This window comes from Varroa destructor, unplaced genomic scaffold (assembly GCF_002443255.2).
Source record: "Varroa destructor unplaced genomic scaffold, Vdes_3.0 BEIS01000004.1, whole genome shotgun sequence".
Taxonomy (NCBI): domain Eukaryota; kingdom Metazoa; phylum Arthropoda; class Arachnida; order Mesostigmata; family Varroidae; genus Varroa; species Varroa destructor.
In genome coordinates, this window is record NW_019211457.1 from 40579142 (window position 1) to 40606359 (window position 27218).

Genomic DNA, 27218 nt, shown 5'->3' on the forward strand with positions numbered 1-27218 from the left:
GCTGTTTAGGCGACCGAAGAGCGCCAATTTCAAATTTCGCATTTCGTGATATTAAAATAACTTCCGCTGCTTGGGTTCTCCACGCACACATAAATTAAAACGATAACAAAAGCTAATTGATATTCACATTGCCCAATTGAATACAACTTATTTTCATAAGCAACAAAAAATAGAAAACTTCCCAGAGCAAAAGATCATATCGGTTACCTGAAAATACATCGAAAATGCTTAAGCTAACATTTTATTTTACAGTCTCACTTCTATCAGAAGTATAAAGAGATCGCTCTGCCAAGGTGTCAGTTTTTCAGTAAAGGACGCTTGTTACATTAACATTAAAGTAATAAAACAATATTATAATCTATTATTCGTAACTGAACCGTAGAGGGAAATCTGTCTTCTTTGTTGTAGGAACTCTTGGACCAAACGCGTCCATTCATCTTAAGATGCTCCAATGTTTTGGGTACGAAATGTTAGAAAATGGTATTTAAAATACTTTCGGTATATTGGAATCAACATATGTGTTCTTGAATGTAAGTTTCGATCTTATGCGTAGGTACTCGCGTTATGGTCATTAGGCTGTTAGAAGAGCTATCGGTTAATTTGATTATTTCAAATCTTAAAAGCCGTTGGGTTTCCCTAGGACGTTACACTGTTATCTCATTATTTTGTTTACGAACTACTCGATATTTAACTTCTTCTGTTGACTCCAACCCCACAGCTAATGTATTAAACTAAACACTCTTTGTGCTTATAAGCCCATTGCTAATGCTAGTAATGATCATTATAAGAGGCATTCGTATCCATTTGCATAATCCACATGATCTGGTTAATTGTATGTCTATATTTATTTTTTACACAGTATGGCGTTTAAGTTCGGAATTTTTGAGTAAATTTAGAAGAAGCGGCAGTGCCAGAATGGGGCGCTAATGAAGCGGTGAACATATATTTACATCGATAAGCCAAATTACTTTAGTATTTTTATTAAATGTCATTTGCCTTCGCACCGACCAAGTTTGCCAATTCGCTCCCGTGTTGCTATTTACTAGGTCTGGAAACGACTTTCATTCGTAGAATAACATAGCTTCAAAAAGTTGCTCAAAAAAAGATCCATTTTTGAGACGAAAAATTTATCACCTAATCTACGAGCGAAAAATGGGTTTTGATAGTACATAAAGCGTCCCACTAAAATTATAGTTAGCTTCGGTTATACAGAATGCATCAGCTGGCCAAGGATAGTAAGCATGAGCTCCCAACGCATTCTACCTAGTGATGTCTGCTTTTGCACCTGGGACGGTTCGATCGATGGGGACGACTTCCGTCGTTTACCTAATTTCTCTTCAAGTCTTTTTTATGTAAACATTTTTGTTAAACGTACGAAAGCGTTCCCTGCTCTTAGATTCAGTTTCCAAGAACTCTATAAGAGCTCCTAGTTTAATAGAGCTCACTAACTGTTGTTGCTTCTTCTTAGAATTACAAATAGCCTATTTGGCGGTCTTCACTCTCCGCGTCCGGTGCCTGATTCACTTCAGTTCCACTCTTATAATTGCTAATAGGTTGTCGCTTCTCCAGACACAGAGAATCATTGAATATATATGACCCATACACTTATATCGTTGTTACCTTTCCAGCGTAGACGTCAAGCATCTTCTTCTTTCCCGTTCTTGTTTAGTGGTTGTTAAAATACCATTATCCTTTGTGCTAGCTCCTCTTCTGCTATAGAAAAGCCGATACTGATTTCCTATTCTGGGACGCAAGTAGTAGCTGGTAAGGATCACAGCCATAGCGGCTGCCGCTGACTAGGCTGTACGTAGATAAGCAATCAATTTTTTTTAGACTTATTATGAACAAACAAAGAAAATAAAAAAAATCAAACAGCATCTTATTATACCTTACACTAATCAAAGCATACATTTCTAGATGTCATGCGGCTCCCTCGAGAATACATTACTGATTTAGCTTGATATTTTGTTCAAAATATACATATTTGTTAAAGGATATTTTTCTGCAATGTACAGCACACAAAGTAAATTATATCGAAAACCTCGTGCCCCAATCCGTAAACCGGTTAAAACGATGTTTTAGATTAAGGTTTATTCCAGATTATTACATGGGCAATGGTAGCCTAACACTTTGTGATCGAGTCTTCATTGAGCGTCGTCCAAAGGTTTTTTTTTCTAAATCAAAAGAAGGTTGCACAAAGTAAAATCTTTACAACAGAGTACAATGGCCATATTTTTTTTTTTATATGCATCTAGTATAGCATTGACGTATTTTGCAAAAAAAAATCGGTCTGTACTAACAACAACATGCTCCGCTCGTACTATGGTGTTTTGTAATGTAAGGTACAGCTATAAAATAATTTGTCTAAATTCAACCAATATTCATAATGCTATTCCGTTGAATACGCCGATAGTGGTAGTGGTAGTAGTTTCAGCACTAAAATGGCTGCTTTGGCGGGGCTTCTCGTTAGAATTTCTTAACTTAGTGTCAATTTTGTGCGTTTCGTCTATATCTCGATATCCTAACAATTCTAAAATGGGCTTGGAGACACCTAACGACGTTTCCGTTTATCATCCTGAAAACCTGCCTTCCATTTTTAACAGATGATCGAGTACGACAAACTATTTAACACAAGCGTATTTTCCAAATCAGTCTTAGTCAATGCATGACAAACATAGAAATATGTCCTTACAGAAATCCACTTTGCATGGATCTGCCCAAGTGACCATCTGAGCGATCTAAATCTGACTAATGAGCCGCGAGAATAGTTAAAAGATGGCTACCCTGACAAATGACTGATGCAAATTTCAATCATTATTTTGTCCAATATAAATAGTAAATTTAGTAAACGTTTCGCAAAGTTGAATTGTCACACGACAGCTTGTTAGAGGTCGACAACCTTCGTAGCCCAGTATAAGTTCTGAGCCTCATATTATCCGTGATTTTCATTCCGTCTAATACCAAACGGAGCTTCTGGACGTAAAACTTAGCTGACTTTAAGGGATCAGGACATCTATTAACTAACTCTGTTATGTATGGCTATATTTTTTTTCCGAATTTGCAGTTACAGTTTAGTGGAAGGTCATTCATCAACACTTAGATTTGGCCTTATTTTTTTCTTGTGCTTGTTTTGTAGATTAAATTTTTATCATACGGTGTGGATTGACATAACCAGCGTGCTTCTCCACTATATCATTGGCAATTTACTGCACAAGAGAACGTTGGCGCCACTTCGAAGTGAACGCCTTCGACGAACGATTATGCTGCATCGGATGGAAGAAGATGATACACCAGCTCTCACACGAAGTTGATTCTACGCGCCCTAAACCGTGTAACATACGCAAACATTTACCGTAAGGTCTTTATATTTACTACAAATTTACATGTTTATGAAACTACTGTATAATTAAACGAGTTTAAGGTAGCAAAACTCATATGGAAAACATAATAGACAGTTACAACGATAAGCGCTTTTTGGCTCGCCTCGTGCAGCCGTCGACTGCAAAATTTAAATTGTTGGGAGCAGAAAATCTGTCTTTAAAATAACGACTAACTTTTTTATGATTCATAGCTTATATTTGTTCTAATTCTTTTCTCACATTTTATCACTTTAAGGCTTGAGATAAACATAACAAGCATAGTTTTTGAAATAAATCTTTTATCTTAAGGGTCTAGTATACGTTTTGGATACAGCCTCACACAGAAGCTTAAATATAGTAATTAGTGACAGAAACAATAGAGTGTTTTTTATGACATAATTCAGTGTATCAAAAATGTAGAAGTTGGGAGTAAGGGTAGGTTGGTCGGAACGAGCCAATAACTTATTTGGCTTAGAACCCTTTGACGACCCTAATTGCTTCTAATATGTAAGGACCGCTGTAAGAGCACTTTCTTCTATGCACGCAACTTCAATAATGAAACCTATGAGCAATTTCCTAAATAATTAAGTTGTAGCGGTCTTTGAAAGAGCCAAGTTCTGGGCACGCAGATTTGCGGACAGCACTGAACTTATACGAACACCGCGTCAGACAGAATCGATGTACCCTTATTTCTTTATTGTACAAGCACCATCAGGCTCGAGTTTATTCAAAACTTAACAGATCGGCGAACGGCGAATCTTGACCTTGTCACATACCACTCGCAACCTAGGGCCCTTTCGCAGGCCGTAATGGAAGACGCTAAATTTCCTAAATGCAAATGTAAAACTCGTCTTCGTTGCTGATTACATAGGTCACTTATGATGTAATCGTAGGCAATGTGTTACCGCTTTGTATAAGGCAAGGTTATAAAGTAAGGTTGCAAGGGCTGTTTAAATATGAGCGCCATTAGGTAGCCGGACCTGCGCTAATACTTAGGACGGTTTAGCTGTGTCAACAACAACAACCGGGCCTTATGTTACAGGCCACCTTTGAAGGGAGAAAGACTGAACAAGTGCTAACATAAGAAACGAGGGCCGGAAGAAGGGGTGGTCAAACGACGCTAATATGATTATTTGTCTTATGGCATATTTGAATCGATTGACTGAAGGTACGCCATTTCTATTCTTCATAGTGTATTCTGTAGAGTCAGATACGCGTAAACCGATTTTCGTATTGCTACTTCAGATATACTGGAGTAAAGGCTTGAAAATCGTCGAGTGCAATGCCTTTTAACAACTTTATTGTGTTACATTATGACTGCAACAATTATTGACTATATCCAATTGTTTCTTTTGTGTTGCGTCTTGGACGTAGACGCTTGCGCAATTCGGTATTTCTCCGTCGACATAGCTTTATGCCCCCAAGACTAAAATCAAGCTATAATAATGTGACCCGAATAAGCTCCCTAATCTTAAGCGAAATGCCGTGCTTGTGACACCCATCTTTTCAATAAAATGTACCTAATATAGTGAATCGAATATTCATTGTCGGGAAGATTTTGAGCAATTCCGAAGATGCCAGTTCATTTGCTGGGGCACTGACGGCATACTTAGCAGCCACTACGCGTCCCTCTAGATCTGCAACCTTATATCAAACATCGCCTTTACTGCCCCTAGTTAACACTGTGATTGAATGAATGAATACACCGTTAAAGCCATTTGCCGTATACTAGTATTATACGCGTAAAGATATCGGGCTGGGACGGGATCGAGCCTTCTTTGATTCGGTAGTTATCTACATATATCGATTCCGAAGATGTAGAACATCTGCGTAATGCTAATAGGGCACGTTAGCGTGACGAACGCATCACCAAGAACCAACAACGAAACAGCGTTTGTCGACAGAGTTAATGCCTTAGCTAATCAAAATTAGGCACGACGTGAGCTGGACGGGTGCGGCCTAATGTTGACGCTATTTTCCTCTTAAATAACCTGTAATGTGGCTGATAAGACCTATGCAACATTGAGGGCTTGCTGTAGTACCGAGCGATGCTTAATAGGTTAATCTGACGTTGCGCTGTTGCGGGCAAGTATCGCAACGTTATCGGTTGCGTATACCCTTTATATAAACGTCCACGGTATCGTTACCTTAAGCCATTTGAATCACAACTTTACTGTAAATCACTACAACAACTTCTTCCGGTTGCTACGGCTGTAGTAGTTGTTGCAAGGACATTATGGCGAAAGAAAAAGTTAGCGGCGCGACCGCTTGATCCGTTATGAATTGCGGAGTCAGTAAGCGATTCCTCGTGCCTTACGACGTATCTAACAGCAAACTGTATAAAGGTATGGTATGCCCCGATTACTGATGTTCTTTAAGGGGAAAAATACCATTGGCCAAACAGGATGGCTAGGTGCGTGCCATCCATCTTTATGACGGATAAATTCAAAGAGTACGTGTATACGGTATCAATAGAATTGGAACGACACATCTGAGCGCGTGGCAGTAGGACGCAGGCCGAAGCTCGACTGCTAAAACGATCATATGGCAAATGAGATAGGCTCATTAGCGAAAATATAATTTCTTTGGACATTGTTTTGTCGTTCATTGCATCCTCTTTTATCCTTGACTTTCATACAGCAGTTGCGTACGAAAAATTCGCAGTATGAATGAAAGAAACATGCTATTGTAGGTACTTTTCAATTGCCATTTCTGAAATTTGTTCAAGTAGGTGGTCCTTAGGCGAACGGGCTTTTTTTGCAGTTTTGCCTCAAATGAGGACATGGTAAATAACTGAACCCAAATTGCCATTTACTAAGCAAGTATGGGGAGCGTGCTTGTCGATACAGCCTTGCCCCGGTAAATTAATATAACTCTATTCCAACGGTTAGAGTACGATGCGTCTAGAAGTGCGGAAGTTGTATTTCGGAGTTAGCTTGCTACCTAGTTTCATACAAACTGCACCAAACGAATTGTAAAGAACTTCGAACTAGCGCTATAAAATCAATGCAGGTTTTCAAAAAGGAGCCGGCGTAATGCCAAGGCTTGTGTCCCACTCCAATAAGGGACCAAAGTTCAGAAACAAGCGGATAGTGCTTTTAATAGCAGAGTGGGTAACTTGTTTGCTTGGTAAATTTGAGGAATATGTAGTAGTATGTAGGGCTTTAATCAGGGCGTAGACGTACCTAGCTTTGTGCTGCAACTCAGCCGTGTGAAGGAATAGCAAACGGCAATACGGGACGTTACACTTGAAACAATATCCCCATATGCGAGCTAAATCATTACGGATATTTCGTAGACTTGTGGTTTTATGAGATTTGTCTGCCCAGCTGCATATAAAGTAATTCATTACAGCGGAAATCTGAAGAACCACTTGTGTTTTAATCATTTTCTCATGGAACATCGATTCATCTTTGTTTTTATTGTTATTGTATTAAAGAGATGCTGGTTTTCACGGCTTATGCTCACGATGGTAATTACGTAAAGGCAAATTTGTTTATTTCCGGGATCTAGTGTTGATTCTAACCCTGACAGTACTTAATGACTTTATTAATAATGTTATTCATTTATTCAGAAGTCTAGCGGCAGCCCATTCCGAGGGCATATACAAGGTTTTTGAATAGACTTTCCTGCCATAGGTGTCCTCGATACAATCTAAAAGAAAAACAGTAAACGATAAATTGGCATTGAAAAGGGGCGAGGACTGTTCTGTCGGCTGGGAAAGCAATGCCGGGTATCTTTTTAGGACAGCCATGCAACTCTATTAATTACCTTGAAAAAGGGATAATAATGACGAGGGCATACTGTGTATCATATTTTCACAAATTGTGGACAAGAAAAAAGGCAGAGAAAAAGAACTCAAATTAAGTTCTCTACCTTTGATTCACTATAGCTAAGCTGAAAATTCCGTTCGGACCAAAACTTTTTACCAAATAGGCAAATCAGGTAATTCTCAAGAGCGTAGTTCGCCGGCTGGCGTGCCAACTACTGACGGATTAAAGAGGTACAAATGTCGCTGATGAGAAAATCATAGAATTTTACATGAAGGCTATGTTAAAAAGTGGCAATGAAAAACTTGCTTCTGTGTTCAGCACGGAACCTCTTGGCCTGCCTATACACCTTACATAACAATCAATGTTTAACATGTCGAATGATCACAATCTGGACAAGCGCCTCAGCTTTCCACTTTATCGATACACCGATAAAGGGGCAACGTACGCTGGCCACAGTTGTGACAAAAGATTATTTACAATATTGAAACCACTGCTGACTGCCTATAATGCAGCGGACGCTTGATAGTTTCGAAGTATCGCTGTCAGTCTAATTTCCCAAGAAGAAAGGTAGCTGATTCTCATTAAAATCGAAATATAGATAATGCAATATTTAACTAAAACAAAAATGCCATGACGATTGTTCAAACGAAATCATTCAATCATAGATCATCCAGTATGGATATTTTTTTTTAAATTTAGTTTTGTGACATTTGTTTGAATGTGATGCGAAGTTGATGGTGACTTTGTTTTGAGGGTGTGTGTGCCCTTTCTGATGGATGTCATTACAGTTCGGTCGAATATGGCGGAATGTTAAAGCGTTGCCGATCTCCTAGAATTTGTTCCCACGATGGCGCCATAGTAACGCGTTCGCACGGTAAGCGGACGGACGCAAACGTAAATCCAGCCAGGCATAATCGTATCCCTGCCGGCCGTCTGAAGTGGTGCTGAACGGCAGCACCGAACGTAAAATTCAAAACGCTTTCATAACCTTCGAGGACCTGCAAATCCGGGAAATTATCGAATACGACGTGGCAGGCAATCACCCAGCGTTACTCGGCAACGGTAAAAATGTTATCGACTGTTCGATATTTTGAGATCATTGAAATATATTGAAACCTAAATGTAGCTAATAGGCTACTTCTGCTACCGCGTTAAGCTGTTGTGTATAACACGCAAGTTATCTTACAATTATTACGTTCGTTAGATGTCAATAGAAAGCATTTTTCCTATATTTGGAACAAAGTCGAGTTAACATAATTACTTCGTTTGAATCGCTTGAACTCTGCAAAATTACGGTGTGTGCCTCATAATATGCAACATGTTTTATGTTGGATAATAAGTACCCAGAAAGTTGCGGCATATTTTTCGATCCATGTAGCTCTATAGGGTATGATATTAAGAACTACTAACGGTTTCAGCTGTGGAATATCTATATCAGGTATTTTCCTAACAATACGAGCTCATCTATCGTCTATTAGGTGGTTCTCGATCGTAAGCCTCGTATCTCTCGTGCGCTCGCCAGTTAAACCATAAGTGAAAGGTTAACTTTGGCACGAGTATAGTATACGGTTTGGCCGAGGGCCATCGCCGGTCACATCTAGCTCTCCGAGCGTGTAAATAACTTGTGGGAAAACGAGGTCGTTTGGGGGGCGTGATCGTGAAAAAGAGGGGTCGTGATCAACGCGTCGTCAGGCGAGCCACATTTATATTTTTGAGTAAATTATAGTATATCTGGTCTGAATCCAACTGCGACGCGAGCTTGGCATTCAAGCGTTGTGTGTGGCAGTCTCAGTTGCCACAGGGACACTGCTGTCCAACCTCCGGTTCCAAGATCATTGGTCCCAAAAGCAGGACTGTTTTCATTTATCACATGCTTCGGAGCGTAAGCTATAGATAACAGCTACTCGCGTTTCTGTTTTCTAATCGTAACAATATTGTCTCTCGGAGTTGCACTTCTGCCGCTCTGCTCGCAGCTAAGAATCAATAGCTCTGAAGGCTCTATGGCCGACTAGTGACAATCTACTTTCGCGGTGTCATATTCTGCTAGGATCCAACAAAACGTAGAATTCCTGATGCAAAATCATTTAAGAAAGCTATTTAACGAAATTTTGATTACTAACATCTAGGACCCCCTGACGAAAAAACCTTTTCGATGAGCGAGTCGGGCTAGGATTGTACAGGTGTGCCGATATCTGTCGTAGCTCAAAATGGTCGCCACAAGTTTCTCCTTTTCATTTTTAAGGTATAAACTATTTTAGAAATATAGATTAAAATGTGTGTTTATTATATCAAGCGGAGCCCAGCTTTCTACCATCGACAGGTCAGCACGATTCGATTTACCGAAAAGTCAACTTGGTTAGACATTACCTTGTAACGGTCTCTAGCTATAAAGATTGCTTTTCGATAGAAAAGTACAGAACTAAGCGCTGCATTCCCATTATAGCATAGAACTATTTAGGACATTCTCTGCTGCTGTCTAAGCGAAGTTCTATTTATTTTAAATGTCAAATAGTCTAATTTTAGCCCTAACGAATGTTCCGGCCGTGCCATATTCTTTAAGGTTTAGTGTAACCAATGGTCATGATTTCCATTCAGTTCGCGCCTCCCATGTTTGTACCCGCCCTTATAGCTAACCAGTAGCATGTACAAGCGATTCGTGTTTGCAGGGAATATGGGAACCTTTGTAGGACAATTACTACCTGGTGTTTCGATGTGAAGAGCTGGTAAGCAACATATCCGACTGTGGATTAATCAAAATTATACGGATTCCGCTAAAGTTTTGAGATTATAAATTGTATATAAATGAAATTTCGAGAGCTCAATGTGAACGACATGTCAACATTCCGTTATCCTTGGAAGCCCAGTCCTAGGCTAAAACGTTAAAAAGAAGACTTATAGTCAGAGGCGAAAACAGTGACATCATAAAAAATGTTTGCCCATGAGTTAGCAGCAAATGTGTCACTTATTTTGCTAACTTATATAGATAACCGTCTTGTAAAAATGCCGTTTACTAATGGCCACTCAGTGTAGAAGAATGCTATAGGCTGCATAATCTTCAATGGGTGAGACGTCGCTTCCTGTACCAACGATAGGTCCGATCGGCGAGGCGTTTCGAGATAACGCCTCACTCGGATGCACAATGGTCACAGTGACTTAAACGTTGGTCAACATAGCTACGGATGATTCAGGTTGATAGTCGATAATGTTCCTATCCTCTCCAACGTCCAAATAGTATTTCATCCGCGCGGCCAAAATCAATACGGGTCGTTTTCATCATAGATGTCTTCGAAAACTGTTAATGTATCATACTTCGTTAATATTTAGCAGTCAATTCTGCACGAGAAATAGTTCACATTCTAATTGAAATGTCTAATCTGTAATTGGTGGATGTTTGTGATCTCGCCGCAGCTTGCGACATACCAATGTTCTTTCCGCAATCGTGCAACTCATCCCTGGCCAGGGGCACGGATAAGTCCGGAAGCATGGTGCAAAGTTTTTCTAACCTGTATTAGCATCGTAGGTTAGTGAGTCAAGTCTAGCTGAGTACTTCAAATAAACTTGTATGCAGTGAGTGCTCGTTGCTCATCGTTGCCTGCGATAATAAATTCACATTATTTTACACAGGCCTCATTTCAAAGACCAGTTAAACATCTCAAACGGGCTTTTAGGTACAAGTTTTTTTCCTCACTCCTTTCATCTTAGGATAGGTGCCTTAAGTTTATAGCGAACTAGGAGCAAGGCTCTCGACATTTTATCGTACAACGTTACACCTCCACTAGTTTTCCTTGTTTTAAAACTGCATCAGCGGACAACAGCGACTAAAGTTCGCGGCATCTGATTATATTTCCGGAGAGAATGCTCCTATCGAATTAGAAGGATCGAAGATGACCGTTTTTAGAAGGGGACAACAAATAATAAACAGGACGAGGATCGGGTAGAATCTAGCTAAATGTCCCTTTCTTTCGTATGTTTTCGACAACCTCTGTATTAAGAGAAGTATACACGGGTTTTGATCCTGAGGGACGTTTTTCAGCCATAGGAAATCTTCAGCACATAACTATGTATGCGTTCTTTCTGATGAATGGAGTCATCGACATTGTTCACGCGCGACAGAGGTGTGTAACGTTACTTAGCCGTTCGCTGAGTTTACGTAACTAGTAAAATCATTATCAACGTCGACCTGGTCGAGTCAGCCTGGTGACAGGAGTATTGCTTGTTTCTTTTTTATAGTTGGAGCATGTTTGTATTTTTCGGACCAATAGCAAATTACAGATAGCTAAAAGTTACCATATCCGTTCCAGGATCGACCGAGAGAAGGCAACGGTAGGCCTGAACAGTGCAAAAAACTTACTTCTTCTGGGAAGCGACTTCGCAGCTTTGATGAGTGCCGCGCAAGGCAGCTCTTTTGTGGCGAATGTTTATTGTTTGGCGATCCCGTTTCGGTTTGCGGGGAAGCTCAACTATGGTCATGCTATGGTTTGCCACATTCGAATACCCAGACGAAAGAGTTGTTCTTCTAGCTACGTAACTACGAAATGCCATCATAATCTGGCGATAGAATTTGCATTTTGAATCCTATTAGACACTAGCTATGGCAATGTTTACGGAGTAACGGAGCGTAAAGTTTGCCTTCGACCAGCATGTTCGCTAGTGTATTCTCAGAGATGGAACCGCGAATTTGCCTCCGACCATGTGTTCAACGAGTTAAATTATCAAACGCCAATTGGTAGGATATTATTACGTGGCAGTCTGCTTCTACCGGTCTGACGGTATGAGAAAGTAGATCCAAATTCGAAGTTTACTTTGTTTGCTTGTATCTTGCCATGTTGACGACTGCTATTAAGCAGCCTTGCTAAAAGTTACGCTGCCTAAAACAAATGCTAAAATAAAGAAAACAAAACCATAGAAAGAACATTAGTTAAAAAATAGATGCGCTAAATATCCACTATGTATACATAGTCGAACTTGAAAAAGGTCCTAGCATTCAGTTTAAGTAAATGATATTCTATATAATTATGCCTATTAGATGTATCATTAGCTGTAACGGTCGCTTTAGGTCCAATGTATCTTCTATTGATTTCACCTACACGGTAGGGCTTCACTGGATGTGTTGATGCATACGCTGCTGAACTATTCGTTCACGGTGGCAGTCCTGATCATTTGCGCGGAGTGTGCTTGGCTACCTCAGGTAGGGAGACACCTGGACGTTCGTTTACTACGTTTTGTGTTCAAAATAAAAAGATAATTTATATATTGTACAGTTGTTTTAAGTATGTTTTATCTAGTTGTTCATTTATTTCGGGTCCATTGCCGTTCTTACTCATGGCCTATGGTTCATAACGATTGATTCAATCTGCATACGCCATGGGGTTCAACGCCCCCCGGCAATATTTAGTGGTCAAGAAAATCACGAAGGCCACACGGTGGCGACATACTTTTTCGCAATGATTATTTGTATAGGGGTTAAGTCGTTCGCAGGGCGATGGATTTTCGACGATACCATTTCCAAGGTAGAAATGCATTTCATCATAGTTATAATCATTGGTACATGATCTATTTTTGGGTTTCGTCGTAGCGTTGATGTGTCCATTGGAAAGTGCAGCAAGTTTACAACTGGCTTATGGGCCCAGTCTCTCGAGCAGAAACGATAGCGTCGAAGTTAACTCTACTATAATACAACTTCCCTGCGAAACCTCAGACAGAATTAATGACAAAAGTGATATAATCACTATGTTTGACAATATGTATAACAGATATAGATGCATCTGCGTGAACTTTAAAATTATTACCGTTAGCCTCTTGTAAGTTGTAAGTACTGCTAGATTTTTTCCACGATTTACACCCTCATTGTTCTGAAATATATCTACAAAAAAAAAAATGTTCCTCGTGGAGCTCAGGCGTTTTCTTTAATTTTTCCTGTAAATCTGTTTACGTGCCACAGTGATACCTATGAACGATTACTGGTCGTAACTTTATCGATTAAGGTTGTTGTCCTTACATGTCGAGTACACGAGGTGTCCTGAACAGGAGGGCTCATCGTTTAAGGGGTGGGCAGGTGAACAAGCATAAGCTACAATATCGGCATAAACTAGACAATTCCGGATAAAAATGCTTTGATTACTTCCTATTGGACTAAGCATTAAACGACACAATAGCAGACCGGGAACCGTGGGCCGTGGCATTTAGAACTCGCCTCTGACAGTAATTAAAAGCTAACCAAAGGACAAACTAAGGAAAATAAGAGCTACTTTATTTATTCAGCTAATTTATTTATTATGTCACACTCGAAGTGAGCATGTAAATATCATTACATCATCTGGTCGTCTGTTGATTTGAAATGATATGCCTAAAATTTATCACAAGCAAAAATTTTTTTAGAATGTTTACTCTTTCACTTGCAAGAAGAACAAGAGAAGTCTATGTTAGGTAAGTGCAGGGTAAGTGTTATTATAGGGACTTCACTTACTTAGTGGAAAATACATGAATGCATATGTTTGTTTTGAAGAAGTAAATGTACTACTGAAGAAAGCAGGCTCAGATAACGTAACGTAATATATCATGGCCGTAGTTGTACTGTGTATCGTACGTGTAGGGTAATATTTGTAACTATGAGACCTAAAACAAAAAATCCTGTATCCCTTTAATGTCAAACGATAACAGACGGCTTATGAGTTATACTGAAGCTGCGCTTGTACATAAAATCACAAAATCGTGGTCGCGGTTACATGAATAAAAACTAATTGTTATATAAACATATATAGAAAGATCTCAAACAACTCTGCATGTTTGTCGGAGTTGACACCCTACAGAAAAGGTGCATGGCTTATCGTAAAGGCCCATAAACTTAAATCCATCAGTTCATACACTGTTAAAATTTCATCTATTTATGTTTGTCCGACCCAGATCGATTCCTTAAAATGATCAGATCGGAATCGCTAGAACCGGAATAGATAAAGCCAATAGAGCGAATACATTCGTCCGGAGGGAGTTGGTTATTTACCCTGAAGGGTGTTATGTTAACCTGGTCAAATTATTTGCTTGTGGCACTAATACAGGTATATCATGGCGGCTTTGCAGTGCCCTAAAAAAAGCTAACAAAACTTAAGTGAATTCAACACTCCACCGCCGCTAGTAGAGCCGATAAAAATTGATTAGGACATGTTGACTCTTCAGGCCTTATCATTTTTTTTGATTCTTCAAAAAATCCCGATGCATTTTTTCAGAAACGATTTTTTCGAAAAAAAAAAAAAAAAAAACGAAAGAAAGAGTATCGGATGTGGATTTATTATCCGCTTGATTTTTTCTGTTGATTATCATATACAAGCGTTGTCTATCGGCGACGAATTTACTAGTACATTGAAAGTGGTATAGTCAGGAAAAGGCTTAGCCTGAATTTTATGTCGGCGTAACTGTGTGCAACACCTGTGTGAAAAACCTTGCAACATATGTTATTTGCTAGTCAAGCAAGCGTCTACCTGAATTGTTACATTTCAAAGTAATATGAAATTAACAGCCTTCGTCTACTTCGTGAGGCCATCAGTCAACCTATGTATTGCCAAAAGTTTGTGTTGCATAGAACTTGTGTTAGTCAAATAAAGCCATTAAAGGCCAAGCAAATTGTCAATAGACTGCCGGCCACTATCTAGTAACCTTCGGTACCAAACCCAGTGGTAATTTTTTCAATGACGCATGTCGCTCATTAGGTGACGTTCGATTCTCTTCGAATACGCGCGTACTTGCTTCAATGAAGTGTATGCATCGACACCGCGATTGTCTGCTACATACTTTTGTATTTATATTTCTGTTTTTTTTTAATTTCATTTTCATTTAATTCGCTAATAGTGATAATAATAATAATAATAATAATTATGTTGGCTTTCTTTTGTAGGGATCGCAACAGAAAAATCCAACCTATTGCGCAACAATTGTACATGGTGTACCGTGCATCGTTGGCGTGGCGTATCTATGGGCTGCGATAATTTCTAAAATACTCATCGGATTATTCCTGATCTTCTTTGAAAAGTTTGCTTACTTTTCAAATCACGACTTTCGTTTAGAAACGTTAGTGTCAATTCGACCAAAGCGTCTCGGTTACCGTATATATTGTATAAAAATATTTCAGATAAATAGAGAGAAATATACAGTTATCTGTGCTCCGTTCTCCTTGCAATGTAGGTTTTCAATTGTCGTTTTCCATGGCTTCCATCATGCCCTTGAAGAACGCCATCGATAATAGCCTTTTTGAAGTCGTGTCGAAACCCATTTTTGTTAAGTGGAATTAACGTATAGCGCACGAAAAAGCTCTCGTTTGGTAGTTTTGAAAGTGTGCATAGGTGCCTATACGAGTTTCGAACGCTGGACCTCACTAGTAGCGCAACGCCGGTGTTCTCAACTTATATATTTTACAGCAGAATTTCACTAACTTCTATGAGCAGACGAAGCAGCTAGATACCAAATTTCATTTGCACGCTCTTTAAGCAATTTCTGCCGTTGAAACGAGTTTCTATGAGTCAGCTAAGCGTTGGCAGCCGGTGCTGGTTATTAATTTCACTACCATATTAACTCATTAGAGGCCCTGTTAGCTAACATTATATAGCTCGATCGATTCTGTAATGGCAAACAAACTGTTTGGCGCGAAATGGGACCAGCTTTGATCGCAAAAGGTTTAAATCAGGCTCATGTGTGCCTGGGCTCGATCGTCTGGTAGTCACTGAACTGAACACTCCACGTACATTCAACAAGTTCGTAATGGATAAAGGAATCTAACAATTAGATATAACAATAGCTAACAATTTCTTGATACAGCGTCCCTGCAATCGACATCAAGATGTATATGTATGCAAAATGCTAGGCTCCTGTAAGCCTGCACGAGCACGCCCTCCAATCTGACAACAAATCAACTGTGACCTAGTGCCTGTAACGATCAATTTTGTTGGTTATTATCTGCTGAGCCTTATCTTTGTATGTTAGTATTGAAATTTATAGCTTTCTCGCCTAATCGGGGCATGTCACCTATCCCATGTTTGACTGTCCGCGCAAGACAGCGAACACTAGCCCGATATGTACCACTGAACAGGAGGTTTGTCTCGTTGCTAGATATCCAGCACTGAAGAACAAAAACTAGGCGTCAGCTTTGAGGTGGCTCTTAATTAGCTAGCTCTTTCGATATTCGATCTTGGACCATCTCCTGTGATTTAGCGGACAACGAATTCACAGTTACTATCTAAGGATGGCAACATTTCAAATAGCTAATTCTATTCATCTTAACTAAGTTAAGTTGAAGCGGTACCTTCATAGCATTAGGAGCCCGCGGCGAAGGTACTGCGAATCGATGAGAGAATTGGTAGGTTAGGGGTAGATGTATTCAGTTCAGAATTATTGAGTGCTTTGCTAAAATTCGCACCCTTGGTGCCTACGTAATCTATAAGGCTTCGTTCGACGTTCAGTGGCCAAAATGAAATGTAACCCTAAGAGAACTCTAGATTCTGTACGCTAACCATTTGCTTGTCGCTTAACATTGGCGCTAAATGTTGTCGGTGAAATTCCATATAAATAAACTTTGTTACCAATATCACGCGGAAATAAATCAATTCATCTAACCTATATAATAAGTGGAACATTAGGTACAGTATTGTACGCCGGTGAGGTGATCCAAAAGTGTTCATTACTCTCTCTTAGCATTTACTAGCTTGTTGGGTTTCTTTTTTCGAGACGAGCGCTCCATGCAGGCGTTAGTAAACGGCTGTGGCGGAAAGCGTTATCCTTTAAATCTTTTCCTTCCCCATTGAGCCGTGTTACCATGTTACTGCAAATAAATACGCTAGAACAGCTTCTTCGCCAATCCCGATGATTTCCTGATAGCTCAGTGGACCGGCGTGATATGTTGCTCTATGCTCGTTTAACGTTCGCCTGCCTAAACATCTCCAGCTTCCTGCAAGAAAAGCTAGGCGGGATATTTAAGTCTCAGTAATCTATCTGATAGGGTTCTGTCTCTTTGATCAAATCGCATTCAATGTATCTGATTTGATAGCTCACTTCGGCCTAGCGTAGGAGACGCTCCAACGTTACAACAGATAAAATCAGTACCAGTGCGTTTTCATTACGGTTACACACGCGATTCTTGCCTTTTGGGAACGTATTTATGAAGGGTACGTTGTGTTCCTATCAGCGTGCGTCAATAGTATCTGCTCTTCTTTTTGAGACAGTAAGTGCGAGTATTGGCTAGTGACACTATCCCCATGTTGACCATCTTGGGGTTCGTCTTGGTGGCAGCTGGACTAAATCAGGCTACAATCCGCACCGGACACGTAACCTGGGATTCAACTAATGGCCGCTTCGAATTCAACGGAGGAAGGCCGATCAAGGAAACGCTTGCGACAGGAACATTCGACGATAGCATCACAGAGACAGGGTAAATCCGGTTACCAGTAAATTAATTACCGTAAAGCTATATTGACATCTCCAATTTACTAAACATACATACAAATAACGTTGACATAACTTATTCAAAGAATGATCTTTGTCATGTTACTCAACTTACTTATAAAAGCAGCTAGATTTTGCTCGAATGCACTGCACCGTTTACGATAACAACATGGATTCCAAGGAAATCGAGATCTGCAGAAATCTCTGTCCGTACATTTCGTTTCTCTAACGCAACCATATCTTTCCTTCTTTGATCGATTGGTATTAATCAATTTATCATCGCTGCGGACGGATATTTCAGACACAGAACAATATCTTGGCTTCGCTGGTAGGAAAAATTTACGTATCTAGTGGGTAAATAAGCCTGGCCAAAACCCGGTCCATCCTACGGCTAGATATATTAGGTATGTGTTTGTGTAGTTGAGATTCCTGTTTTATATGGTAGTCGATATATCTCGAAAATATCTTAATAACCTTCTTTCGGATGTAATGCTTCTGGTTGTATGCGCAGGTATCTGGTCCAACGTATGTTGCTTTTTTTTTTCTCAAAAAACGCGACGACTGCAGTATCCAGTTTGAATACATAAGCCACGAGCGTGACGAAGCGTATGTGCAAATCTAGAACACGATGATGTACAACTCTGTGACGATTAGGTAAACTGTTTATATATTCGCAGTAGCTCTAATTTTTTATCTTCCCAATAACTGAGGTTCCATTTAAGAGTTTTATTGCGGTAAGCGTCGTGCACGACTACTTTTCAGAGCGCAAGGACAAGTAAGGCTTTGACTAATTTCAGCCTTTGCCTAGACTGCTTTCCTCCTCTGGTCAAGAACGTACGAAAATAAAGCATGTTGACTGTGTTCATACGGATGTATTATGTATTGTCTAGTGAAGCTGATCTGGCCGACAAATATCAGCAGTGGCGGGTCCGCGTGCGCCTTTTACCACAATGGCAAAACAGAATTATGACACGGCTGATGGGTACTACTCTAGTGACTGCTTATTGCAAAAGTCGATGCGAATGAATGCACACTCGTATAAGTATCGTCCAAGCAAAAGAAGGGAGAATGGATTAGTCATTTATCGGACTTTGCCCCTTGATGAGGGCCAGCTTGGTGGCCCTTTAAGCTGTAGGTTCTAGTGACTGTCCGCGCATAACGGTCACTGTGTTGAACTCTCCAAGTAGATCAAAACGAAACAATATTGACGTGAGGAGCGGGCGGCTGATGTTGGCCGCATGGGCATTTTCTGGCTGCTGCCATTCTTTTAGTGAGTAAACAAATGACATCAGCTACTACGCTTAAACGGGCTGTGATACGAAAGGCCACAAACAGGGTTTTTATAGTAGTAAATGGTCGTCGCGAAGGAGCACCTGTATTTGCGTCAGGAACTTTCGGATAAGCTTTGTAGCCAAGCTGGCTTTTGAAAGCAAAACGAAGAACAGTCGCGTCAATTGCTAATGCTTGAACGTCATAATCACTGTACATCAATGATTTACCCATAACAAAACCTATGCAGCTGACCGTTGTTAAATGCGCCACGTTGAGAAGGATGATCGCTAAGTTTATGTAAACTATTTTAAAAATCAATAAAACATCTTTGTCTGCCACTGAGTTGAATACAGATTCCGTAGTTGAACTTTACCGTCCAAGAATAAGCGTCACGGTGATAAACGCAAAAAGTACTTAGCCTAATTTTTCTAATAGATGTAATTACAATTACAGGCACACCCGATGTTTCCCGTTAAATAAATAAATGAAAAGCTAAAGTGACGGATTTGTTGGCCATAACTAAACGAATAACATCTAGGAAGTTTTATATGAAAACATTCTTGGGACAATTGGCATGGACAATAGCGTTAAATTTTTAGGAATGACGTAATCTGGTGGCTGCCAGCCAAGGCACCACAACGACAGGACAAATCTGTGTCGTAACTTTGGATTACCTGCGGACGAAACAACGAGTATTACGGGTGAAGGCCAGTTTAAGGCTTAACCTAATAAAATTCGAAGTATTCTTTTGCATCATCATGGGATAGTAACTCTATGGTGGATTATACGTTCGAAAGACGTACAAATACCTATTGCTTGAAACACATACAAATTTTTATCATTACAACGTCGTGAAAATAAAAATCGTTTTTGTCTCTTTTTATCGTGAGCTTTTCAGTTGGGGATTCCTCGAGATTCACACGAATTCGCTTAATGGAGCTTACCTTGACTACCATCAGGCGTACGCTGCAGGCCTTCTGGAGGCTCGACTTACAAAAGACCTAATTGAAAAGCAATGGCGGTATGAGTACAGTGTTATTATTAGGTGCTACTGCTATTTATATAATAGCAAAAATATAAATCGGCCTATAGAAAACCAGCTTAGGTATTTCGACGAATGAACGTTCCTATTAGTTTTTAAATATTTTCTTTTTCCCGGCAACGTTATACGTGAAGTACTGTAAAGCTGCCTGTACACTATACACCCAGCAACTGCAACGTTGCTCCGTTGTAGTGTACAGGATCCGTTGATCATTTAATGATAACTCTATTTCATTTCAAACGAGTATCTCATGTTAAAGTAAGCGTCATATTGACTTTAGTGTTGATTTTTACTGTTGCAGAAATGAGTATCAGGATTACTGTGACAGAAACGCCGTCTACTGTGAAAAGCTTCATCTCTTCCTTCAGACTAATTTAGCTTACATGCTCGAGATGGTAGAAAAATACAGCTTTACCGTTCCCTATTGGCACCAGGTGAGACAGAATATTTCAACGAAGTCTAATTTAGTGTCTGTAATGTGTCAATCCACCCGTGTGCTAACAAAGCGCCTATAAGGCTATATATTGAATATTGTTTCAATGTGCTTTAGCATAAATGCCATATTTCCTAGAAACGGCGTTGACATCATCATCGTTTTTTCTGTTTAAATTAAATATTTTTTTAAGAAACAGATCTTCTAACTATTTAAAGTTGTTTTCGAAATGATCCAGACGTATACGCATGGATCTCCATCTAGCTACCCTTTCTGGTATAAAATAGTAGATAGGAAAGCATAGTAGACATCGACCGACACGTAAGTTGAGTGTGCTTACAAGTAATGCCTTTTTGACCTGACGTGGGCATCCATTTACCATCTATTTAGTTTGTTGTTTTTTTTTTTTAAATAACAATCTAGCGCCATTAATTGATCAAGCATTCACTCTGTTCGATCATCAAATAGGTTGGTCTGGTTTTAGTTCAACTCGCGGGTATTGAATCGGGGATTCGTATGGAAGATTACTATGTCTACGTCGGTGAAAACCTGACCCCTAATATCTCTAATATCATGTAAGTATTACAGATAAAGAAAATGATCGCTTATTCTGTGTACTTTTGTACGAAATTATTAAGGCAGAATATGAGATATGTGCTCTGAATCAGAAGTAGCCTTTCTGAAATTGACGAGCAGCTATGACTGTGACTTATTTGAGAACATTTAGAGTGTACATGCAGGATAAGAAAACTTGCATTTTTTATCTGGCCCGCAGCGCCCTGATCGTTAGAGTACGTCAGCCTTTTTACTTTATTGCTTTTAAGGTGAAATGAAAGCAAACATCCTTTATATCTTAAAATCATAGCTGATGACCTTTTGTCATTTTTCCGGTAACACCATAATCCTATTACTATCGAATTTCTGTGGGTTCCGGGTGAAAAGTTCCGACAAGTGATTTCTGCACCTCCCCAGTAAAAGTGAATTAGCGCTATTAAAAAAGTCCTGATAAAAAAAAAAAACCGAATAAGTATTGTCGTCTGATAATGCAAGATCCGTTCTATATGGTGAATGGCATTGAAACTTTGTCGCGCTTTGCCGGGCAGTTGAAGATGTATGTGGTCTGGCATTATCACGATACAGCATAACACCTTTTTTGCGTACCTGTTCCAGTCGACTTCTCGTTCAAGAGCTCGCTTTAATTTTGTTGAATGGTAACAGCAGAAGTTTGAATCCGTCATTTTGTCAGATGGCAGCGACGTGTTCATATTGCACAGTCCTTTTCCAATTCCATCACACGCTCAGCATCACCTCCTTCAGTGTCAGCCATATATTTTTTAATTTGAACATTATTACTGTATGTAATCAGTTTTTCATCACCTGTGATTAGTCGCGTTCAAAGATAGCCCGAATTCGATCAATTTCGGTAGAGGTCTGCAGATGGAAATACGATCGAGTAAATCGAACCTTTTTCTAGCTAACTTTCTTCAACTTATTGAATCAAACTACTTGGTAATTGAACTTTAGTTCTTTGACGATATCATGGCTACTAACGTTCAGCTTTCGTGATAACATCACCAACTTCTTACGTGATTGATCATCCACTACGAGGAATATCTCTCGCAATGTGGAAACGACCGAAGCATCCTGTGGCCATTTCACTTGAGATAACCAAAAACAGTCAATATATTCTTATGGGTCTCGGTAGCACTTGTGCTTTTTTTATGTGTAATAAAACTGCGAAATATAGTAAGTTTTCTTGCAGGAATTTTACTGATCTTCAATGCATCCTATTTTAGGTCTAAATAAAGGCATTCCAGTGGTTTGTCTACTTTTTTTTGGTACACATCTACGAGTGCCAAATCTTAGCTTTTGAACTGCGCCAAAGTTAACTCATGGTACCTACGGCTTTAAAGCGGGCTAGCTAGAAAAGGGCTTAATACTTCTTCGACGACCCAATATATTTCTTTGTGATCAACTGAATATCTGAGTAAAGGCAAATGAATCTTCACGGTGATCTTTGCGATCTTGAAAAGAAACTGGGCAAGCTGAAGGAAGAGGCGCCTGGTGCAAAATCGTCTTGCTCTGCTCTGATCGCTTTAACAGAAGGAGACCGTGACCTCCTCGCCGGCCATAACACCTGGACGGGCTATAACGCCATGCTACGTATACAGAAGAGGTTTACATTTCAGTACCACAAAACGTTCGATAGCAGTGAGTTTTACACATTTGTATGCCATTATTTAAGCCCTTTCTTTTAACATTTTGTTATTCTAAGGACGACATCACGTCTTTTATAAATACTGGGATATTGTGGAAGTTTAACAAGCTCTAGAGGTCTTAGCATGGTTGCACTAATAAATAAACCGCATAACTGCACATAATCGAAAATAGACGCTCAATTTTTACGTCATGATTGCTGTTTTTAAGACGAGTCAGTTCCTGGAAATGGCGCAGCATTCTCATCATATCCTGGTCGATTGATCTCTGGAGATGATTTCTATGTCCTGTCTAGTGGGCTGGTACGTTTACGTAAACGATGATATTAACGAATATATTGTCACATGATTTTCTCGCTCAAGTTACATCAGTATATGTATTAGCATACAACAAGCGTACCTGATTATGCCCGGCAGATTCAATCTAGCCTTAAATGAAAATATCCTTTCGATCACTGGAGCACTCGTAATCGGGAGAGCTGCTAGGATTAAAGTTACATTGACGAGAAACGTTTTGTGACCATTGCAATTTGTTTATCTACGCCTTCATAATTTACTGTCTATTTGTAAATGGAAGACCGTTTGCCGTTATGTTAACTTACGATGCGACTCAGCTGTAGTTCATATTGCAGTTTGACATGTTAATTTAAAAAGCCTTCTCGATACACGGCGTATGTTATTTAGGTTGTGACCGAGACAACCATTGAGAACAACAACAAACACCTCTATTCCTATACTACGCCGCGTGGAACCGTTCCATCGTGGATTCGAAATATCGTTGCCAACCGTCTGGCCGCCTCTTGTGAGGAATGGGTCGAACTATACGCATACAACAACTCCGGAACGTACGTAAGGAAAATTATTCACGTTAAATTTTCTGTTCGGCTGCGGTAGCCACTTGACCAGATGCTGGGGTTAGGTTTCTGGCTGCTGGGGTAAAATGCTGTCTAACAATATCCCTCACAGCTCAAGTGTACAGGGAATTGAGTCAGTCAAAGAGCCAGGTGGCGTGCCGTCGCTGTTATTCACAACATTTTATGCACGACAGCGCTTGTCATCGTATGGGAATTACGGCTTGAAACCTAACTCGGTTGTGTGACACGTCATCAACGCGTTTCAGATACAACAATCAGTGGATGATACTCAATTATAATTTATTCAGAAGTGGAGAACCGCTACCAGAAGGAGCATTCTACGTTCTTGAACAGATGCCGTAAGTTGGGAGACTCCTTTGGGAGGCTATGTTGGAAATAGAGATCATATCGTTAGTTTCCTTATGGTAGTCATCTTTGCTGTTACTATGGTTATTACTGTTTGCTGGATCTGTAATTCAATGCGCATTTAAACCGAATCGTTATAGATGGGCACTATTTGAACTGCTGCCATGCATGTTCTATATTTAGGGGCTATGTTCAACGCCGGGACATGTCATGGTTCCTGCAGAAATACAGGTTCTGGCCAAGCTACAATATTGCGTGAGTATACAATTTTTAATATGATTGATTTTGTTTTTGTGCTCGCTCAAGTCTGCACTCAACTATAAATGTGTCTCAAAAGTTACGTCTGCTTTTCTCCAAGGAATTGCGTGAACGTTATGTAATTGATACCCTAACACTTGTTTATGCGCCGCACCGCACCGCAGGTACTTCCCGGATATTTTCAACATCAGCGGCCAATGGGATTTAGTAAAGAAGTACGGTGACTGGTATACCTACGACAAGACTGCGCGGGCTCTTATCTTCCAGCGCGATCACGGCAAAGCTGTTAGCGTTGAGGGACTCCGCCGTCTTCTCAGGTTAGTTTCGCCTAAACTAAATAGCGTCAGAAACTACGAGAGAATTCGAGACACTGCAGTCACCTTTCATTTTTCATTTCATACCTCTGCAGTTCGCAGTTCGGCTTATAGAAATTTTACGAATAGAACTTATTTCTTCAATTCTAATTCACAGGTACAACGATTACAAAAACGATCCACTTTCAAAATGCAATTGTACCCCTCCGTACTCGGCCGAAAACACAGTTGCTGCAAGAGGTGATCTCAACCCCGCCAACGGAACATACCCCTTCCCCGCTCTTGGACACCGGCCGCGTGGGGCTATTGACGTCAAGGTAAGTCGTACTCTAACGTTTCGCATGAAATGTACGAAGAAGCTTCTTTTTTTGCTCAATAGCGTGCCTAATTGGTAGGCATTTTTCATTACCGAAATTATAGAAACTATAGCTCAGGGCTACATCTCCCTTCTGAAACCTACGTCGTTAATTCTGTGAATGACTTCTTACGGAAATTATCGTTGTTTGCCATATTTCGTAATCTAAAGGTGACCAACTCGACAATGGTCCGAGAATTTGCGATGTTAATCCAGTGTGGTCCGACCAACGACCAACAGCCGACATTTAGCTGGAGGCAGTCTGATTTTAATCAGGTCATTCGACATGAGGGACAGCCTGATGTCTTCAATTTCCCGCCTGTTCTTAGCCGATGGATGAAGCCTAGCTTTGACTAGTAGCTATTTTTTTTTTTCAAATGAAGATGAAAAAGTGCAAACGGGTACGCTATACTAATTTAATGTCTTTGCAAATTTTGATAGCTTTAATTGATCAGGGGTTCTAAGTTCGAAAGGCTTTCCACACGAGGAAATGCGGGACTTCTAAATTTTTGGCAAAAATTAAATTGTTTTGCTATTTTTTTTTAAATTTCTATAAAAAGAGATAAACATATAATTAGTCATCTATTCTAGGATTACTAGATAAAAAATAAATGGACTCAGGAAATATGTTGTACTTATTATTCAGCATACGGTTTAAGTGTATTTTGTATACGAGTATCCTGTGCTATATAATTCTGATATTAGTTATGCTAAATGAGCTCGATTGAAATATAATTTCTATATAAACATACAAATAGGTGTTTATTGTTTAATGAACTAAACGAACCTTGCGAAAATTCGCATCACTTTCTGTCAATAATAATAATAATAATAAAAATAACAATGTCGTAGCCAAAGCCACTAGGGACGTTTTTGCAGGCAAATCCGTAAAGGATCCTTTTTCGATTCTTTTCACGATAGCCAATATAACAAACTACAATTATAATCAGTAGCTCTTTCTGCCGGTAACGTTTAGTACTTGGCGTATGACTTTGATGATACTTTGAAAATCAGCTATAACTTTACTCGGTCGATAAATTTGATTAATGGCGTCCAACAAGTTTCCGAAAATCAATCCTATTCTTGGTGGAGATAAGCGCTGCTTGGTTTTTTTTAAGTTTTAGTTATTCATCTTCTATACGCAGTTGCTACGTTGCGGAGCGTTGTCCAGGAGCCGTGAGTCCAACTGAACTAGCAATGGCAGCGACAATGTTTTTAGCTAAATGATAGATAGGTATTAATTTTACAAACAGATTTTAACCGGTGAAAACTTGCATCAGTTAGAACGTAGCCTGAAATTTACAATTTTTTAGTTTGTAATTCGGTTTTCATGATCTTATAAAGATAATGAGATGTTCACAGAAGCCGTATTTCGACTCGGTGAAACAGGAAAGTACTGTTGAAAGTGGACGCATTTCGTGTCTAGAGGCTGATTCGTACTGAGGACCACACAGCATTTATTTATTCTCTAATAGTCTAACGCTGATCCTGCGCGCAAATCGTCACTAACCATTTTTAAGCAAAGTGGTGAAAGACTTCAGACTTAGCCCCGACCCGTGGAAGGGTTACTAACCCGGAGGATATGTACTTTTCTATTAAAAATCGCCTGGCCATTATTGGAACGTGTCCGCACAATATGTGAAACGTACAGTTGCAGATAGAGCAGCTGGAAATCGTTATTGGGATATGGCAATTAAACATTGGTGACAGAAGAAATAACATAATAATAATAATAATAATAAGTGCCTCCGCCCAGTTACTGTGGAATAGCGGCCTTTTTCGTAATCCGTAGATAGTCTCGCCCGTAAAGGTAACTTCAAAGCACAACACATACATTTATGTAAGCACCACTGAGACTATAAAACCTTACTTCTTGACTTTACTAGCTGTTATACTTCGTAACTTTACTAGACATATTGTACATCTTGCTACCGCGGTGTGGAATAAATAGGACGTGTAGTCTCAAATCAGGCCCCTAACGAAGACTTAGTATTTTTTCTAAATTAATATTTTTTTATTGTTTGTTTATATATTTTTTGAGAGTAAAGGAGTAGCTAAAAATCACAAGATTTTTTAACATAGAACTGCAAAGCAAGTTCAATAGCGTGGTTTTGTGCTTCTGAACAATTCTAAGGTCCCAAGAGCACTTGTCTCAGCAAAATTAATTTTTCCGATTTGGCACAGCAATCTGAAATCATGAAAAAATAGTAAGCTTCCTATTATTGCCCGTAAATTGCTTCTGCAACTTAGGATGCCATCAAATGCTTTGTTGTCATGACACTTCTCATAAGCTTGACGTTCTCCCGGTCCCAAGATTAGTACGCAAGGTGTTTAAATCATCCAATGGAGCCCTGTACGGCAAAACAGCCTTTTCGTCCAGCCGCATATAGCCAAAACTTATAGAAGCGATACAGACAACTTTATCTGAAGCGCCATGCTTCCCTGTAGTGTCTATAATAGATATACAGGTTAGAATTTAGTTTAGAATGAGATGCGGGTCACATAAAGCGTTTCTTTCAATCATTTGTATTGACGTCTTTTTATGCCGTTT

At 39.6% G+C, this 27218-nt stretch overlaps 1 protein-coding gene and 1 pseudogene across 4 annotated transcripts; both read left to right on the forward strand.

Annotated features, from left to right (window-relative positions):
- Nucleotides 1-396: 396 nt before the first annotated feature.
- On the forward strand, nucleotides 397-25292 carry LOC111249254 (putative aminopeptidase PLBD2). 3 transcript variants are annotated; one of them, XM_022802864.2, is made up of 15 exons: nucleotides 397-530; nucleotides 3137-3353; nucleotides 7921-8194; nucleotides 17338-17543; nucleotides 19728-19850; nucleotides 20173-20305; nucleotides 20773-20879; nucleotides 22298-22515; nucleotides 22732-22823; nucleotides 23205-23365; nucleotides 23641-23733; nucleotides 23924-23995; nucleotides 24163-24315; nucleotides 24470-24629; nucleotides 24839-25292. In XM_022802864.2, exons 4-15 carry the CDS (start codon nucleotides 17371-17373, stop codon nucleotides 25022-25024), a joined length of 1671 nt encoding a protein of 556 aa, XP_022658599.1. In that variant the 5' UTR covers nucleotides 397-530; nucleotides 3137-3353; nucleotides 7921-8194; nucleotides 17338-17370; the 3' UTR covers nucleotides 25025-25292. The 3 variants fall into 3 exon arrangements, with proteins under 3 accessions (XP_022658599.1, XP_022658600.1, XP_022658601.1); XM_022802866.2 differs by lacking the exons at nucleotides 397-530; nucleotides 3137-3353; nucleotides 7921-8194 and adding an exon at nucleotides 18069-18211 and having other exon boundaries at nucleotides 17405-17543; XM_022802865.2 differs by lacking the exons at nucleotides 397-530; nucleotides 3137-3353; nucleotides 7921-8194 and having other exon boundaries at nucleotides 16957-17543.
- On the forward strand, nucleotides 10520-12395 carry LOC147756203 (uncharacterized; annotated as a pseudogene). The gene is made up of 4 exons (XR_015326188.1): nucleotides 10520-10656; nucleotides 11125-11247; nucleotides 11434-11608; nucleotides 12189-12395. The product of XR_015326188.1 is annotated as an uncharacterized LOC147756203 (transcript).
- Nucleotides 25293-27218: the final 1926 nt, after the last annotated feature.